The 18,108-nt window shown below is 50.2% G+C and overlaps 1 protein-coding gene across 1 annotated transcript in view; it reads left to right on the top strand.

Annotated features, from left to right (window-relative positions):
• Positions 1 to 1,442: 1,442 nt before the first annotated feature.
• Positions 1,443 to 18,108, top strand: part of ST8SIA1 (ST8 alpha-N-acetyl-neuraminide alpha-2,8-sialyltransferase 1) — a 140,796-nt gene continuing 124,130 nt past the window's right edge. Inside the window, exon 1 of the mRNA XM_002712716.5 lies at positions 1,443 to 1,815. Coding sequence (XP_002712762.1) covers positions 1,580 to 1,815 — 236 coding nt within the window. The 5' untranslated portion in view covers positions 1,443 to 1,579. The remainder of the gene's footprint in view (positions 1,816 to 18,108) is intronic.

Raw genomic sequence — 18,108 nt, 5'->3', positions numbered from 1 at the left:
TCCTTGCACACGCGTTTCTGCTGGGGCGAGATGCTGAAGCGAACAGAAGAGGCCACCGCTAGGAGGTACCCGAGCTCTGCGCGCGTCTCGGGGACCAGCAGGCACGGCTCCCCCGGCCCCCTGGGCTAGGCGGGTCCGGGCGGGGTGGCGCTCCTCTGCAAGGTAGAGGTTGCGAAAAGCTCGTTCGCCGAGCCGGGAAGCCCTCCAGGCACGCACGGCCCTGTCATCCGAGAGGCGCAGGAGGCGGCCAAGCCGCCTCCCCGCAGGCAGGGTCACGCCCCGAGGTCCGCGCGCGCGGGGACCAGCTGCCCCGTACATCTGGCTGCAGCAGCGCCTCTCCCCGCAGGGCGGAGGCGAGGCGCAGGACCCCAGTGTGCACGCAGCTCCCCGTGTGTGCGCGCGCGCGCCCGCGCCCGGGAGCGCCGGGGCGTGAGTGTCTGGGTCTGGCCGTGCCCGCGCGCGCGCGCACACACACACACTCGGGCGCCTGCCGGAGCCGCGGCTCCGGGACCCGCTGCTGGCAGGGGTCCGGGGGACCGGGACCCAACCCGTTTCCGCCCGCCTCTGCGCGCCTCGCCGCCGCGGGTTCCTAACCAACCAGTTAACAGCCAGGCGAGGAGGACGGCGGCGGGGTGACAGCCCGGGGTCGGGCCACGAGCTGGTTTCTGGCACACTCAGGAATTGGCTGGTGCCTTCGCAGGGGGCTTTGTTTATTGGGTTTTGTTTTATTTGGGTTTTGTTTATTGTCTGCCTCGTTCTCCCGAGAACAAGGGCAGCCGAGAGGGGCGCGCGCTGCAGGCGGGCTTCGCGGATCCGCACGGGTCGAAGGAGGCAATTTTGCGCGTGGGGGAGGGAGGGGAGACCTTGATTTCCACCAATCCCCGGGCGTGTGTCTGCCAAGTCCGGGGCGCAGCGGAAGGCTGCGGCGCGCCGCTGAATTCACTGATGAGAGCCAGTTCTTTTCTTCTCCGGGCGGGCTGGGGAGCCAGGGGCCTGGGGGGCGAGGCGCGGGAGCCCGGGGCAGGGGAGCGGTCCCGGGCCGCCGTGGAAATTTCCGAGGACTTGGTGAGGCGCGCAGAGCGCGTCTGGGGGGCGCGTGTGGCGGCGGCGCCGCGGCGCGCGGGAGGCGGGGAGAGGCGGCGAAGGGCGAAGGAGCGGCGCTGAGGGGAGGGGACGCCGCGGGCCACAGCCGCTCCCCGGCCCCTCGCCGAGGGCGACCGTGATGCTGCAGAGCCGGCGGGAGCGCCTGGCCGCAGCCGCCGCCGCGCTCCGCGCTCGCGGGGACCCCGGCGCTCGCCTTGTGGAGGGCAGACGACCATGGCCATAGCTCGTGACTCGCCTCCCCGCCAGTTCCCCTAGACGGAGATCCTTGGGGGAAAAAAAAAAAGTTGCATTTAAAAGAAAAATCCTTGCGCTGACCTCTGGGGTTGTGGGGGCCGAAGCAGCGGGCGCGCGGGTGCAGGCAGGAAAGGTGCGTGTGCGTGTGCATGGGGGCCGGTGGCGGGGGGACCCTTCGCGGCCACTCTGCCTGGCGTTGCGCTGAGGCTCCGGCCCCCGCCCCCGGGACGCCGGGACTGCGATGAGCCCCTGCGGGCGGGCCCGGCGACCCACGTCCAGAGGGGCCATGGCCATTCTGGCGTGGAAGTTGCCGCGGACCCGGCTGCCGGTGGGAGCCAGTGCCCTCTGCGTCGTGGTCCTCTGCTGGCTCTACGTCTTCCCAGTCTACCGACTGCCCAACGAGAAGGAGATCGTGCAGGGGGTGCGGCAACAGGGCACGGCGTGGAGGAGGAACCAGACGGCGGCCGGAGCCTTCAGGTACTTGCGCGCTCGCGGCTCCTCCTCGCTGGCGTCCTTTCGTCCCCGGGCTGGAGGACGCGGTCCCTGGCGTGGACCGCCTCGCAGAGGCTTCCCTTTGCATGCAAGCTTTCTTGTCCTATCCCTTCTTCCCCTTGGTGGCACGCCTGCCTGGAGACTTTAGCGGGGCATCCTCCGCACCTCTTTCCCCTAGAGATGTGCACACATCTGCTGCGCGCACAGCGAGACTACCGATTTCTTCCCAAGCCCAAGTTGTGTTGCTGGTACCTGGTGGGCGGGAGGACGCGGGGTAACTTGCCCCCTCGCACTGGGTGAGAACGCGTTTCTTGGGCTCTGGGGAGCTGGGTGAGCAGGTGGGCACGTAATTCATCACGGAGGGACTGGTCACACACTGGGCACAAGGGCATGGCACCCAGCGGGGATCCCTCAGCTTTGTGCCAAACCCAGAGCGTTGGCTGACGTTTCATGAAGAGGTGGAATTGGGTGATTTTTTTTTTTAAAGAAATTTCAACAACTTTCTGATAACAGATAGGACTTGGCTTACTCTTCAAAGCTGATTGTGTAGCAGGATGAGATCCTTGCCCAAGGTCATTGCCTTTCCAGGGTGGGTGATGGAATTGGCGTCCCTGAAAGCTCCCCGCACCTTTTCTTGCCTTGGCCTGTAGATACTTCTGGAAGATGTGGGATGTACTTTAGGCAGGGACTTGACGTCAGCACACACACACATGTACACGCACACACGCACACATGCAAACCAGGCTGGAAGTCATAACTTGGGGGATCACTCAAAGGCTGCAGTTTGCCTTCTTTGGGGATGTTAGCGTGAGGACATGGAAATAAGTTCCCAGCAGCGGGGGTTGTGGCAGGGCTTCCCCTTTCCCGGGCCATGGCCCCTGCCCGCCGCCTGTGTGGCGGGGACACCTGGATGACAGGCCCCGAGGACGCTGCTGTAGGCTCTTCCCTGGCCCCAGTCAGCTGAGTGGAGGGCTCGCTGCTCCACTCCAGGCAAGCTCTGTCCCACCGGAGTGTGGCAGGTGAACAGCAGCTTCCGCCTTTCTTCCTGCAGTGATTGACAAATGCCCAGAAGCATCTGGGTGTGTGAGCAGACTTTGACAGGTGTATCTCCTTCTGCAGCCTGCTCCTGGGAGAGCCCAAAAGACAGCCCAGCCCGTCTGCCAGTGTTGGCAGAGGAGTGCCGCCGAATTTCCCTCTCGCTCTCACTCGGGAACTCTGCCATGATGGCGTTTCAAACAACCCTGCACCCCTTCAGGTGTTTAAGTTAGTTTTCTCTCGCCTGCACAGTATGGACAGCTGGACTCAAAAGCTGGCAGAAGACATAGCACCCAGCAGTTCTTTTCTCCAGAGACAGCACTTGCATTGGAAGTCATATATGGAAATGAGTTAAGAACTTCCCACTGGCCTGCAATGAAAGAGCCCTTTTTTTTTTAAGTCATGTAGGAGGAGGGATAATGAGGCTCTGTTAGAGAATTGATTGCTTTTGAGAGGACACAATCAAGTGGAAAATGCTTCATATGCTGAGAAGCACAGGCTGTTGGTTTCTGAGACACATTTGTGCCTTGCTGTCTGTTGCCTGGAGAAATCTTCAGCATGTCTGCTTGTCAATTGCGTCTGGTTCTGTGTGTGCAGAAACTGCTTAGGAGCATCCCTGAGCTTTGCAAACTGCCTAAACGTGACCTCACCCCCACCCCGCGTCATGCTCTGTAACACTGTGAAAGAGGCATTGGTGCTCATGGAAGAGAGTTTGAACTTCAGAGTAGAATCCCGGATTTGAACGTTGCCTGTGCCGTGACTAGATAAACAGAATGTCTTTAGCAGCTTCCTCCGTCTCTTTGAATCTTAGCTTCCTTATTTATCAAATGGGGGTAATCACGGCTACCTTGCAGGGTTGCTGCAAGTTTCAAAGAAAACAAAAAACTGATGCCAAGGATCAGATACATTGCACACTCAGAAAATAGTTGTCTTATGATTCTTGCAATTTATAGTTTCCTGTATATTTTACAACTGGAATGGGTCTCCCATGTGGATGGCAGGGGCCCAGCCACCCAGGCCATTTTCTGCTGCTTTCCCAAGGACATTGGCAGGGACCTGGATTGGAAGCGGAGCAGCTGATAATCTAACTAGGGCTCATATGGGATTCTGCTGTCACGGCTTAACCCACTGTACTGCAGTGCTGGCCCAAACTTTTAAAACTTCTTAAAAATAGATTTGTTTATTTGAAATGCCAAATGATGGGAAGGGAGGGAGAGACACACACACACACACACATGCACACACATACATACACACATACAAAGAGAGAATCTTCCAATCTTCCAATCTTCCATCTGCTGTTTCATTCCCCAAATGACCACAGTAGCTCAGACTGAAGCCAGGAGCCAGGACTCTCTCTGGGTCTTCCACGTCAGTGGTAGGAACGAGTACGCGGGCCATCAGGTGCTCCCTCCTGGGGTGTGCATCAGCAGGGTGCTGGATGGCAGCCAGATACTCTGGTATGGGATGTGGGCCTCCCACATGGCTGCTAGACCTGCTTGTGGCGGTGGTCATTGTAGCCCACGAGAATTTGCATGTGCCCCATGGGTAGAGAAGTGGCATTTGTCCATACCCCCTCCTCCCACCATTCTAGCTAATAAAAAGGGCTAAGGAGACTCAAAGGTAGGAAAAGTTCCATATTTGTTATCTTGAGGAAATTTTTAGAATTTGCACATTGAATGAAATTCATTGTTTTTCAACATCTGCATTTTATGTGGGAGATGTGTAAGTGAGGGTACATTAAATCCATGCATTTTTTTCATAATACATACATTCCGTGAACTTTTTGAAGACCCCCTTGTATTTGTTAACTGTTAAGACAATTGAGTCAGAGTTTTATTGTGTTAAGGAGATAAAAATTTTACAAACCAATAGCTGTATTTCTCTGGTCTGACATGTCTTTTGCACAAAGATATACACACAAACTCACAATGTGCACTTGACGTCAAACATGACACACCATGATGTCATATGTGTATACATTTGTATGTATATACACAGCTGAAAACATACAAATATTTGCAATCAATATTTATTTAAAAAGAAGTTTCTTTATTTGAAAGGCAGAGTGACAGAGAGAAGGAGAGATACAGAGATAGCAAGATCTTCCAGCTATTGGACTACTCATTCCCCAGATAGTTGCAACAGCCAGATGTGGGGAGCAACTGGGAGCAACTCGGACTAGACTAAATTACTGGAATTAAGACTTATTCTATGCATCTGCTCTCCCACAATATGGCGCTGAGAAGGGAGAAACAGCTTCTACACAGCTGCCTCCAGTTCAACCAATAAACTGTAGGACCTGCTCCTGATTGGAGGAGAGCAGCGTACTCGGCGTGTGGGTAGCAGAGTTGGGATTGGTGGAAGAGGACTATAAAGGAGGAGAGAGACAACATGCACCAGGAACATCTAAGGGGAACATCTATCTGAAGGAACACCTGTGCAGCCCCCGAGAGAGCCGGCCGGAGGTGTGCCGTTCCCCCACGGAAGTGGGGAAAGTGGCAGGGGAACTGCCCTTCCACGGAGGTGGAAGGGACGGTAGCCAACCCGGGAAGAACCAGCAGCAAACCCGGGGAGGGCCGAGCAGACGAAAGAACAGCGCAGGGTCCTGTGTCGTTCCTCCACGAAGACGGGGAGCGACATAATGGTGCCGTGACTCGGATGTGAAGCCTAGGCAGGGTCCTGTGTCGTTCCTCCATGAAGAGGGGGAGCGACAGCCAGATGTGGCCAGGCTGAAACCAGGAGCCAGGAGCTCTGTCCTGGTCACTCACACGGGTGACAGGTTCCCAGGTACCTTGCTGTCTATCACTGCCTTCCTGTATGGATTAACAGGAAATGGGATCAGAAGCAAAGCAGCCAGGATTTGAACTGGCACTGTAACACGGGGTGCTGGTGTTATAGGTGGTAGCTTAATCCACTGTGCCACAAAATATGCTCCGTGTTTTAATCTAATCCAATCTAATTTAATCAGTTTTGATTTTTTGTGAAGGATTTATTCATTTGAAAGTTACACAGAGGAGAGGCAGAGAGAGAGAGGGGGGGAGAGGTCTTCCATCCGATGATTCACTCCCCAACTGACCGAGGCAACTGGAGCTGTGCCCATCTGAAGCCCGGAGCCAGGAACTTCTCCAGGTCTCCCACGCCGGGGGCACAGGGGCCCAAGGACCCGGACCATTCTCCACCGCTATCCTAGGCCATAGCAGACAGCTGGAGAGGAAGTGGAGCAGCCGGGCCTCAAACCAGCGCCCACGTGGAATGACAATGCCTCAGGCCAGGGCGTTAACCCGCTGTGCCACAGTGGCGGTTCCCCGTGTTTTAATTTAATGAGTGAATATTCCGTACCACATGCTTGGACGTGTTAGGCCCGAGGCGGTAGCAGTGTAGAGAAGAGACATGGTTGCCTTGGGTAAGAGAGCTTACCTCTTACTGGAGGATGGCTGACCAAAGCAAGTCCATAATGAGGATGATTGGCAGTCCGGTTACATGGTGTGAAGACAGAAGAGTGTTTCACCATGTTACAAGCATCAGAGTTTGAGTTTATTTTCCCCTCTGTGCTTCCATTTAGTTTTGTGATTTTCTTCTCTAGCTCAGAACTTAGGTGTTAACTTCTCAGATGGGAACCTTGGTAAACTGCATAGGAAATGACAGCAGTGTGGGTTTTTAACTAGACACTAAGTTTTCCTAGCATTCATAGGCCAATAGAAAGATAAATAAGTCAGTTGGCCATGTCATAGCAACATTCCTAACTGTTGCTTCTGGGTGCTCCAGCAGTGTAGGCAATGCCAAACCCAAGCAGCATTTGTCTCTCATCAGATCCTTCAATTTCATTGACTCCTCAGATAGGAACCTCAGCTCAGAATCGATGTGCAAGCCTTTATTCTTGGTGCTTGACGTAGGAACACAACAATGATACACACCTGCCATGATAAGTGCATTAGATGTGTTGGCCCATTTAATCATTCGAAGAGCCTTGCATAAATGGAGTTAAGCACATTTATAAAGATGAACGTGCCCAGGTCCCTGCCATCCAGGGACTTAGTATAATTCCACAGGAGTGACAGAAGTCCCTGTAAGTAACTGGAAGTAGGACACTGTGGCAGAGTGGAAAGCATGTGGATTCGGAATCTGTCAGACAAGGTTAGAGTTCCAGCTGTACGCTTTGCTATTTATCTGATCATTGCTAAGTTCAAGTCTCAGAGCTTGGGCTCCCCGTGTGTCAACTGGGGTCTGTAATACTTTCCAGTAAGTTTCTAGTGGAAATTATCTGATAGCATACAGAAAGTGCCTAGAGCGTTGCCTGCCACATAGCTCTGTTGTTGCGTCTTTTGTTGTCTTCATGGCAATAGAAATAAAGCAAGGCGCTGGAATGTTTGCAGAACACAACTATTAAAAGAGCAGTCATAAGGTTTGGAGAGGAGCTGGTGTCTGTCCTGTGTCTTGAAGGATAGTAAGAGGGCGTAGTGGCAATGGGTGAGGGTGGGAGCATGATCTTGGCAGAGCAGTTACTCCAGAGGAGGCCGTGATGAAAAGGTAGGCTGGGTCAAGTGGAATCCAGGTTGCAGTCTCTGAGTGTAGTTAGGGCATGGCTCATGAAAGACAGGTTGATACCAAGCGTCCCAGGGTACTGGCTGAGTGTCAGTATCAGAAGAGATGGCTCAGTGTTACTGTGGGTTTGTGGGTAGAGAAAGGGGCTCATACAGCAGAGTGGTGGTTGTGAAAATTCTGTCGACTCACTGGTTGGTAACATTACTCGAAGCAGTCAAGTGTCTCTTTCCTTTTCTGAGTTATGAACAAATCATGACTCTAAGAAGTTTTGCTTTCGTGTGGCTTCTTTTCTTGGCCTGTTTTTGAAACAATGAATGTTAAGAGCTTCAGTCCTTTCCACACAGCTGCCCTGGTGACAGCAGAAGGGCCTGGCAGTACAGTGGATTACGTGTATGAGCTGTAAGTTTAGTGGTTTAAAATTGGGGATTTGTGGAATTCACTTAAAAAGGTGAATCGGGAAAAAGATGGTTTAATATATTTCAGTGCTAAAGAAAAGAATCTGTAATTGTTGGAAATTTGCAAGTGCGGAAGAACCTGATCGGCAGTAATCAGAATAGCAAAAAATCAGTCATTAACATTTATTGAACACAGGAGACGTACCAGGCCAGTGCTTACCACTGAGACTTGTTATCCTTTGTCTCTACAGCACTCTTTCGGGGGGGTGGGGTGGGGGAGGCTTTTCCATGTTGTTTTGCCTATGAGGATAGAAAGAGAGAGAGAGAGCCATGAAAAAAATGATGGAGCTAGTCCCACCTAGAGCTATTTAAGTTTGAACCTCTTGCCTGTTCCCTATAACCTTGGATAAATGAGGCAGTGTTCGGACTGGGTCCTGATTTCTTCTCCAACGTCATTTTCCACGAGTTGTATTCTTGATGCTGTAGTAATACTGCTGTCGTGTAGTTCCTGAAGCAGGCCAGCCTGTGTTGGTTTTGCCTGAGTCATGCCTGCTGCCCGAGGTGCCCGTGCTTCAAGGCTACTGCGTCCTTGCCATGGCCGTGCCGGTGCATCACCAGGGTTCAGAGCAAAGATTCTGAGGTTCGAGTCAGCCGTGTGTGTGTGTGTGTGTGTGTGTGTGTGTGTTTGACATGCCAGCCTTCATTGTCAATTTACTTACTGTAAGATGTGCTTAGTACAGGATTACTGTGAGAATGAGATTGGCTGATGCATTGAAGATGCTTAGAACTGTTTATGGTGCATAATTACTGCCCAATCTAAGTTTTCCCTCCTTGGGGCAGCTTTTGTGATTCCTTCTCCTTTTCCCAGACTGTGTTAAAATCATCTCCTCTCTGCTTTTTTCCCCTTCTACCTTACACATATTACCGCATTTCTATAATATATCCAAGATAGGTACTGCTGTCTGTCTACCACTATTGCCATAGAAGATGCTGGGACTATAGCCATAAAATGAACAGGATTCTTGCTTTCTTGGAGTTTATACACTGAAGAGAGGAGACAAACAGATAAATATGTTAGTGCCAGGTGCATCACTCTTACTGTATTAAAACTCCCAAGTTATTCTTCTACTTCTCGTGCTAAATTTTAAGTTCCTTGTGTATAAGGACTGTGTCTCAGTCACCTTGGTATTCCCAGAGCCTACTGTGGTCTCTGTCACGCTGTTTCATTTAATTATTGTGTGAATTATTGTGTGCAACCAGATAACCAGTTATCCAACAGATACTCATTGAGGACCTACTGGGTGCTGAAGCCCTCTGCTTGGCAGTGTGGGGGATGAGAGGCGGAAAGAACACCCTGTGTTCTCAAATTGCTCCCTTAGGGCGGCTTCCCAGTCTCAGCACCCCTGGTGTTTGGGGCTGGAGATGCCCTTATCCTGGTGGGGTGGGGGAGTGCGGGGCTGTCCTGTGTGGCCACATCCCTGGCTTCCGTCCATTAAGTGAGACCACCCAGTATGTAACCCAGACTTAGTGCGGTATTGCTGGGGAGGGGGTGCAAGATTGCCCCTCTATGGGAACCACTGCCTTCGAGAAGTAAAATCAACCCAGTTTTTGGGATTAAACAACTCTGGAACTAGATGCTATGAACTAGATTTGGAAACTTGACAAACTGTAGAAGCTGTGACTGTTGGGAGGAAGGAGGTGTCTGTGAGGGTCTCAAACCCGGCAGAGGAGGGAGTGAACTGTACTTGAAAGATGAGCGGGTCTTGGTTAGGGAGGGGTCCTGGGGGATGGCGTGGGGGCTGTGTGCCTTTTGGGATATTGACTGTGAGCAGCCATTGCCGCCAAGAGCTGTGTGAGCTCTGCTGCAGGTTCTTGTCAGTCTCCCTCCTCATCCCTGGAGGGGGTCACCTCTGCCCTTCTGGTCTCCAGCCTTCTCACAGCGGCCAGGTGCCAGTGGAGCCGCCCCAGTCCCAGCCCACTCCTACAGCCCGTCTGCCTGCAGGGCCACTTCCCTGTCCTCCTTCCTGGGGGTGACTGGCCTGCCCGGTGTGCGATCCTGGGTCCCAGGAATGGCCAAGGGACAGTGTGGAGTCCTGGGGTCCACATGTGTGTGAGGAGTGGGCTCTCCCTGTGTCCCTGTGTTCTACTGGCTGAATTCCTGGCATTGGAGAAGTCCAAGTCTGAATCCCATGGTCCAGCTTGCTACACAGGTGTGTTTGTCCAGGGAGAGGGATAGAACATACTTTGTTGGTCGGTTGGTTTCATGTAACTCTTAAATATCTGGATGCATTTTTACTTTGGTTCCCTGCCTTCCACATGGGGGTGATCAGCATGCCTTTGGCTTGCACTGTAGGAGCCATACTCACATTGAAATGTTGTAGGGATTTCTTTGCAACTCAGGAGCCTCTTTGTCTATTTGAGAGAGGAATGTTTTGGGAAACTAGTTGGGTTGATTGAATAATTATGTGTATTAGTGGAGAACGTGCCCGGTTGATCTTTTGCACTAAGTTGTGAATCATCTTGTGCGTGATGCTGGCTGTGTGTCCTCGGTGAAGTCTGTCATGGTGGGGCTGATGGATTTCTGGTAAAATTGAATATGTTTTAGCTTTTCATTTCTAATTTGGCTCTGTTGGGGGCTGTGTGATCATAGGCAAGTTGCTGAACCTCTCTGTCCCTTTGTTTTGTCATCTGAAAATGAGGATAATATGAGACCCCACTTCCTAGGTCTGTGAGGGTTAAGTCAGATAGTTCATGGAGAGTCCATCTCCATCCTCACCTTCCCGGGTGAGGTGACCCGAAGCTTTTTCCCGCCTAGAAAGAGTCTGGACTTTGGGACTCCAGGGAGTCGGGTTCTGATCCTGGTTTTGTCACTGATTAACTTCATGACCTTGGACAATATACTTGGCCTTTCTGAGCCTTTGCTGTGGGTGGCACTGGTTAGCTTGGGAGGACTAGGTGCTGAGTGATTGCTAATTATTAATCCATAATGAGGAGAAAAGCCTTGTGGCACATTCTGTGCTTGTTAACTGTACTTTCAGCAGAAGAGCATCTGCTAGTGCGATGCGACCTCATGACCCACCCACGTCTTCCCTAGGCTGAGGCCTGAGGGTGGACTCAAAGGGTCTGCAGGATCTCTAAGGAAGACAGCCACGCCCAGCAGATCAGCTGACCGGTCATTCATTCAGCCACCTTTACTGAATGCCAAGCAGGGCACACAGTCATGAATCCAAGATGTGGTCCCCCGTTTTCGAAAATTCCCGGTCTAGTGTCATCAGTCCCTTGAGGGTATCTGTTTGGAGAATTATGATGGTTGGAAGCAGTTGATCGTTGGCCCTTTTCAGTTGAGCTGTCTTCTAGCCCTGGCGCTGCCTGAGAGGGAGGCAGCCACGACCCTAACTGCTGTGTCACTCCTTTAATTGGGTGCTGGAAAGAAGCCGAAACGAACTCCGAGGCGCGCGTTCTCTGCGTCTCAGGACTGAAGTAACAAGTAGGTGTGCACGTGTTTGTAATGAGAAAAGGGCTTTGGAACAGAGTCCAGTGGCCGTTATTGATACAGTAAGTATGCACGTGACTTTATTTCCCCCTGTTGATTTAAAAATGTATGATGTCAGTTATTTGTCTGATTTTGTAAATAATAGTTATTCACTGGGAAAATTTTAGTTGTAGCAAAAAGGAGAAAAACCCTATTCATAATCCTGTCATTCAGACATATTCATTGTGAACACTGTCTTTTGTGTGAATTTATTTTGTGTGTATATGTGACTAAATTGTGTATATATTATACATTTCGCTTTGTGTCCTCTTTTCCTCCTTAAAATGATACTTTAAGCATTTACTTATGAAATTAAATAATTTTAGCTTTTCGAACTTAGGATAAAACAGCTTTGTAATTTTTATTTTTGGAAAAATACTTAGTTATTGTGCGATTTTTTTGGTACAATGTTACCATATTGGAACAAATTAGTTTTTTAAAAAGAGTGTTTATGCTGTTTACAAATTTGCATGTTAGATCTTTTTCTTTGAAGACTGCTTCACACATACAAGTAGCTGAACACTGAAAATGAAAACACTTCTTTAAAGAGTTCTCCTTTCTCAGAACTGGCATTTAAATGATAAAAGCAATGCTATTTGCATTTATGAAAATAATTGACTAGTTAGTAGGCTTTGTTAATATTTTGGTAGATCCTTCTAGACCGTTCAATGCTTGTATATATATAACAAAATTATCATGAATTTGACGGTGCATTGCAAATATTTTTGTAATGAAAATTGTACAACAGCCTTTATTTTTAACATCATCCCTTTTTAATGACTACAAGATTTTCTGTTGTTAGGATAGGTAAAAAAATTATTAACTAAATGTAAGTAATCTTCTACGTTGGATATTTATCTTGTAATTTTTCACTTTTATAAACAATGATGTTATGAACATCTTTGTGTAGCTCTTAAATACCAGTTTATTTTCTTGGTATACTTCTAGAGTTTTGACAGGTTTGTTTTTTCTTCCGTTTTTTTCCCTTCTTGTAACTGATTTTTTGGTCATAGAAAATCTGACTTAGGCTAAGGGCAGATTTTCCAAAAGTGTGGGTGACCATTACATACATAAGAGATATACACCGATCTTCATCATTCAGTGATAACACTCCCTTTAGGTGAATTCTCAAGCCGTCACAGCAATCCAGAAAGATTCCTGTATAACGGTGTGTGCAGTGGCAGGTGAGCCTTCGCTGAGCAGTGCACGGACCCTAGTAGGAGACATCTGTTGGGTGCAGCAGGACTTGTGCCCCCGTATCCCCTGATCATCCTCTCCATTGCAGAACAGTTGACAGCTAGCATGGTGTTTCATCTTTATTTATTTTTTAAAAAGTTTTATTTATTTTGTTATAGATAGAGAGGGAGGGAGATATCTTCCATTTACTGGTTCACTTTCAACAGCTGGGGCTGGGCCAAGTGAAAGCCAGGAACCAGGAATTTATTTGCATCTCTCAGATGGGCGACAGGGACCCAAGTAATTGGACCATCCCCTGCTGGCTCCCAGGATGCACATGAGCCGAAACCTGGGATCAGATGTGGAGCTGGGACTTGAAGCCAGTCATTCTGATATGGATGCAGGCATCCTAAGTGGTGTCTTGCTTCCTGCACCAAAGGCCCACCCCTTGTCCCCATACAAAAAGCAATGCTCTCTAGGACTCTTTATATCATCCTGCAGAGCCTAAGCACTTAAATAAAACTGTCATTTAGAAAGGAAAAGAAATGTACTTCATGAGAGGAAATTTTAAATAAAACACACATTGTTGTTCTGTGACTCTGTCATTTGAGTCATTTTCTGGCTTATTACGATTTGAAGTCTTGAACGTGCCTGGGAACAGGTCATATAAAGGGACTGCAGTCCCATGGTGATGCTTTAGTGGATGGGTCTTTGGGAGACTGAGTGGTAGTGATGGCGATGACATCAGCTGGAGTCACCTCTGTCCTGTGCGCTCCTGCGCCCTACCACCTGCAGGAAATGGCTTTGCGCACTGCTCTTCCAGCGTTTCGGGGGCCAGAAACCAAGTCTCGTTCATGTCTGTCTCAGATCCTCAGTCACTGTCCACTCATCCCGTTTTTGGGATGAATGAAAACATCAGATCGCAAGGCCAGTAGACGGCTGTGTGCGCACCTTTTCAAGGTGGCTGCATTATTGCCGGATACCGAGGGTCTCTGCTGGAAACATTCACCACCGATTCATCATTGACTCCTTCAGTCCTTTGTTCAGCACCTGTCAATTCAGTGCTGTCTGCCTGCCCGCTCTGTGCCAGTTGCAGGGCCTCAAGTGAGCCTTGACCTCCTGGAACATCGGAGCACATAGCACACAGCCAGCAGTCTTGAGTCATTTGGGGCTGCTTTTTGTGGAAGGACAATTGCAGGTTAAACTTGACCTTCAGAACCCCGCTGTCGCTGTCTGTATTTCGTGCAGTCCGGATGCAGCGCAGGGTTTGAGCTGAGTTGAGTGTTACAGTAGCTGCTGACTCTCACTCACCCGTGCCACATGTGACAGGCTGCAGAGGCAGAGCCCTCTGGGACAGTGCTGAAAGGTCCCGGGTCCACGGGGAAAGCCAAACGAACGCATGGACGTGGAGGAGCAAGCAGCTGGGGCTTGCTCCCTTTGCAGACCGCTGATGGCAGCTTCTGTAGCCGCCCTGTAGCACTGAGGCAGGGCAAGGCTGGGCGGGCCATACAGCTCTGCCAGCTGTGAATGCAGTCTGAATTTGAGGTTAAAAAAAAAAAGGCATTGTTTCTCCCTAATAATTGCTCTAACTACGCCTGTCACATTTACCACGATTCTTCCACACATTTGTGGAAAGCTGGAATGAAAAAGATGTTTGTTAAGGTGCGAGATGGAAATCCATGCATAGCTTTTTCATAGTTTGTGTTTTCCATAAGCTCTTTTTTCCTGAAAGATTTATTTATTTATTAGAAAGAGATAGAAGATATGCACTAGGGAAAGAGAGCTTCCATCTGCTGGTTCACTCTCCAAATGGCTGCCTCGGCTGGGGCTGGGCCAGGCCAAAGCGAGGAGCCAGGAGCTTCTTCTGGTTCTCCCACGTGGGTGCAGAGGCCCAAGCACTTGGGCCATCTTTGGCAGCTTTTGTAAGAGTATTGGCAGGGAGCTGGATCAGAAGTGGAGCAGCCATATGGGATGCCAATGCTGCAGGAGGAGGCTTAACCGCCATAAACTTTGTGAAGATCCCTTCATGCTCGCTCGCTCTTTCTCTCTCTCTCTCTCTCTTTCTTTCTCTCTTTCTTTCTTTTAGATTTATTTATTTGCAAGTCAGAATTACACAGAGAGAGGAGAGGCAGAGAGAGAGAGAAAGAGAGAGAGGTCTTCCATCAGATGGTTCACTCCCCAGTTGTCCTCAATGGCCGGAGCCGCGCCGATCCGAAGCCAGTAGCTAGGAACCTCTTCCGGGTCTCCCATGTGGGTGCAGAGGCCCAAGGACTTGGGCCATCTTCTGCTTTCCCAGGCCAAAGCAGAGAGCTGGATTGAAAGTGGAGCAGCCGTGTCTTGAACTGGCACCCATATGGGATGCTGGCACTTCAGGCCAGGGCGTTAACCCACTGCACCATCCCCTTCATGCTTTCTAACCTCACTGCTCTTCCCACTTTCCTGCCTTAATGGGTCACTGGAAAATTGGCCAGATTTTATTCATTTTTATCCACTTTATTGATTGGTACAGCCTCATTCTGGTATTTAACTCAGATTTATTTTTGCAAATCTTTTTTCATTTTTAAGGCACACATATACAGAGAAAGAGTGGGGTGGGGAGAGAGAGAGAGAGAATCTCGCCTACTAGTTCACTCCCCAGATACCTTCAGTGACCGGGGTGGCCCAGGAACCCCATCTGCATCTCTCATGTGGGTGGCCAGGCCACAGATACTTGAGCTGTCACCACGTTGGCCCAGGGTGCACGTTAATAGGAAGTTGTAATTGGAAGTGGAATGGAGGCCCAGTCGCAGGCACTCTGATGTGTGTTGCGGGCATCCCAAGTAGCATCTTAACTGCTGCACCGAACGCCTGCTCCGGATTGGCTGACTTTGGAGCAGGACGACAGCTCCTGTGTCTGACATCTCTGCGTGCTCGGGCTCCCGCTGAACCTGGAGGAGCTCGCGGTGGAAGAGGGGAAGGGGTTTGACGCCTCGCTGGGCTTCACTTGTAGGAGCTACAGCCTCAGTGTTGGCAGGGAAGGAGCGAACATTCAGTTCTCTCTCTGCTGACTCGTGGGTGAACCCCAGCCAACTGCCCACGTCTTGCAAGGGCAAACTGTCCTGGCTCCCTTACCTGGTGGGCAGCCGTGCGGGGCAGGAAGTGATAAGCATTCCACGCCCAAGGAGCACCCCTATGCTGGCCCCTCAAAAGGAGTCTTCCTGGCTTACCAACTCTCACCCACACCAATGCTTCCATTTCTCTTTCCCCTTTATTCTAAAATTAAAAAACAGCATTTTCTTGTTTGAGAGGCTGAAAGGCAGAGAACAAGAGAGCCTCCCCATCGGCTGGCTCACTCCCCAGATGCCCACATGGTTGAGGCTGGGCCAGGGCTGGGAGCTGTATGGGTGCCCTGAACCCAAGTTGTCGAGACATCACTGACGTCTCCCAGCGTCTGCACTGGCAGGAAGCTGGAGTCAGGAATAGAACATAGCACCCTCATGGGGCGTGCATTGTGTCAAACTAGCTTAGATTTTTTTTTTTTTTTTTTTTTTTTTTTTTTGGACAGGCAGAGTTAGAGAAAGAGAGACAGAGAGAAAGGTCTTCCTTCCGTTGGTTCACCCCCCAAATGGCCGCCACGGCCGGTGCCCTGCGTCGATCTGAAGCCAGGAGCCAGGTGCTTCCTCCCGGTCTCCCACTCGGGTGCAGGGCCCAAGCACTTGGGCCATCCTCCACTGCCTTCCCAGGCCACAGCAGAGAGCTGGACTGGAAGAGGAGCTACTGGGACAGAACTGACGCCCCAGCTGGGACTAGAACCCGGGGTGTTGGCGCCGCATGTGGAGGATTAGCCTAGTGAGTCGCGGTGCCGGCCACTAGTTTAGATTTTAAGATGAGCTCTATTTTCAGACGGTAACGCTTAAGTTCTTGGTAACAGAGCTTGTATGTATTTTGTGTCTGCTTTCTGCCAGATGTGGGTTTAAGCACTCGACACAGTGTTATCACATAGCATTCACAGATACCAATCAGGAAGATACTATTATCTGGGTTTCCCAGAGTGGTAGACTGAGTAATTACTCGTTCTTGCAGAAGGCCACGGTTTAGGTGGTCAGTGTGACGTACTGTAGCATTGAATGGGAGGCTACTGTGTGTGACCCCTCTCCTGAGTGCTTTATGGATGTGCCACCACCGCAGCTCCATGACAGGGTCCTCTTTAAGGTGAAGACGCTGCTACGAAGTGCACCAGGACCTTGTTTAAGGTCGCACTGGTGGCAGATGGCCACTCTAGGTCCAGAGCTCCTGGACTTCCTGTGCTGGGCCTTTGCAGGGAGAGCAACATTCACACTCAGGGCTTTGAGTCAAAGTCTGATGCCTCTTACATTGCAATGTATTAAGAGGAATGAATTTCAGATGGTTAAATTTCAGTCTGTAAAGGTGATTTAATACTTCAAGTTCACTGTTATTGAAACCAAGGACTGTTTGTGTCAGTCCCTCCTCAAGGACCCTACAGATAAAGCAGTGAGGCCCAATCATGGGGAGGGAGGGTGTCCCCTCCTCTTCTACGTTTGTCGGACGTTTCTGAGTCAGCCCAGTGGCTTGGCTTTGGAGTACATTTGCTTTCCTATCTGTCTAGCTGTCTTTGGCCCCTGGTTTCACTCACCTTTCTATCTGGGTGATGGATGCCAGGTAACGAGATCCACCCTACCGTGATGAGGGAGAAGCAGAAATGGAACTGCATGTGGACTTGCTGTGCCAGTGGGGAGGCAAATTCTTCAGTTTCTCCCCACTGCTGAACCCCCAGGGACTTTTCTCCTGGCTTTAGTCACTGTTTCTGAAATGGAACCGATGTGGTAATGTTTGGAATGATTCAGACAGATGCTGTAGAGATCGAATATGAATTTTTTTTGTTAAAATGAATTATTGTGATAAAAGCTAAAGATTTATGCAAGTGAATTATGCACATATAAAATACCTTCTTAGGCAGGAATTGGGGTGCATCAGGCTAGGCCACCACCTGCGACACACACCCCATGGCTCAAGTGTCTGGTTCCAGTGCCCGTATTTCTGCTTCTAATTTAACTTTCTGTTAATGCATCCCGGGAGGCAGCAGATGTCGGCTTGTGTTCTTGGGTCCATGCCACCCATGTGGGAGATATGGATGGAGTTTGGGCCTCCTGCCTTTGGCTTGACCCAGCCATGGATGTTGTGGGCATTTGGGCAGTGAACCAGCAAATGGAAGATTGATCTGTCTCTGTCTCTGTCTCATTGCCTTTCAAATAGATGAAAATAAGTAAGTAAACATTTTTTAAAAAGCCTCTTCCATCTCAGTCCCTGGAGATAAATGCTGATGTTCTGATGTTCATCCTTCCAGGTGTTTTTCTATTCAGAGTCTAACTTATTATCCAAGCTGGGATACTTTGAGGTAAAACGCTGTGATTATTTCAGACAACAGGCATAAACTAGGCCTATTTCAAACAAGCTGGGATGTGTAATCCTCCTGCTGTCTATGAGTTACAAAGCATTGAAAAACATTTTGACCCAGTGACAGGGACCCTGCTGCTTCGCAGGGTGTGCATCAGCAGAAGGCTGGAACTGGAAGCACAGTTAGCAGTGGTACCCAGG

This window comes from Oryctolagus cuniculus, chromosome 9 (assembly GCF_964237555.1).
Source record: "Oryctolagus cuniculus chromosome 9, mOryCun1.1, whole genome shotgun sequence".
In the NCBI taxonomy this organism is placed as follows: Eukaryota; Metazoa; Chordata; class Mammalia; order Lagomorpha; family Leporidae; genus Oryctolagus; species Oryctolagus cuniculus.
This window is presented reverse-complemented; position numbering and strand designations above follow the sequence as displayed.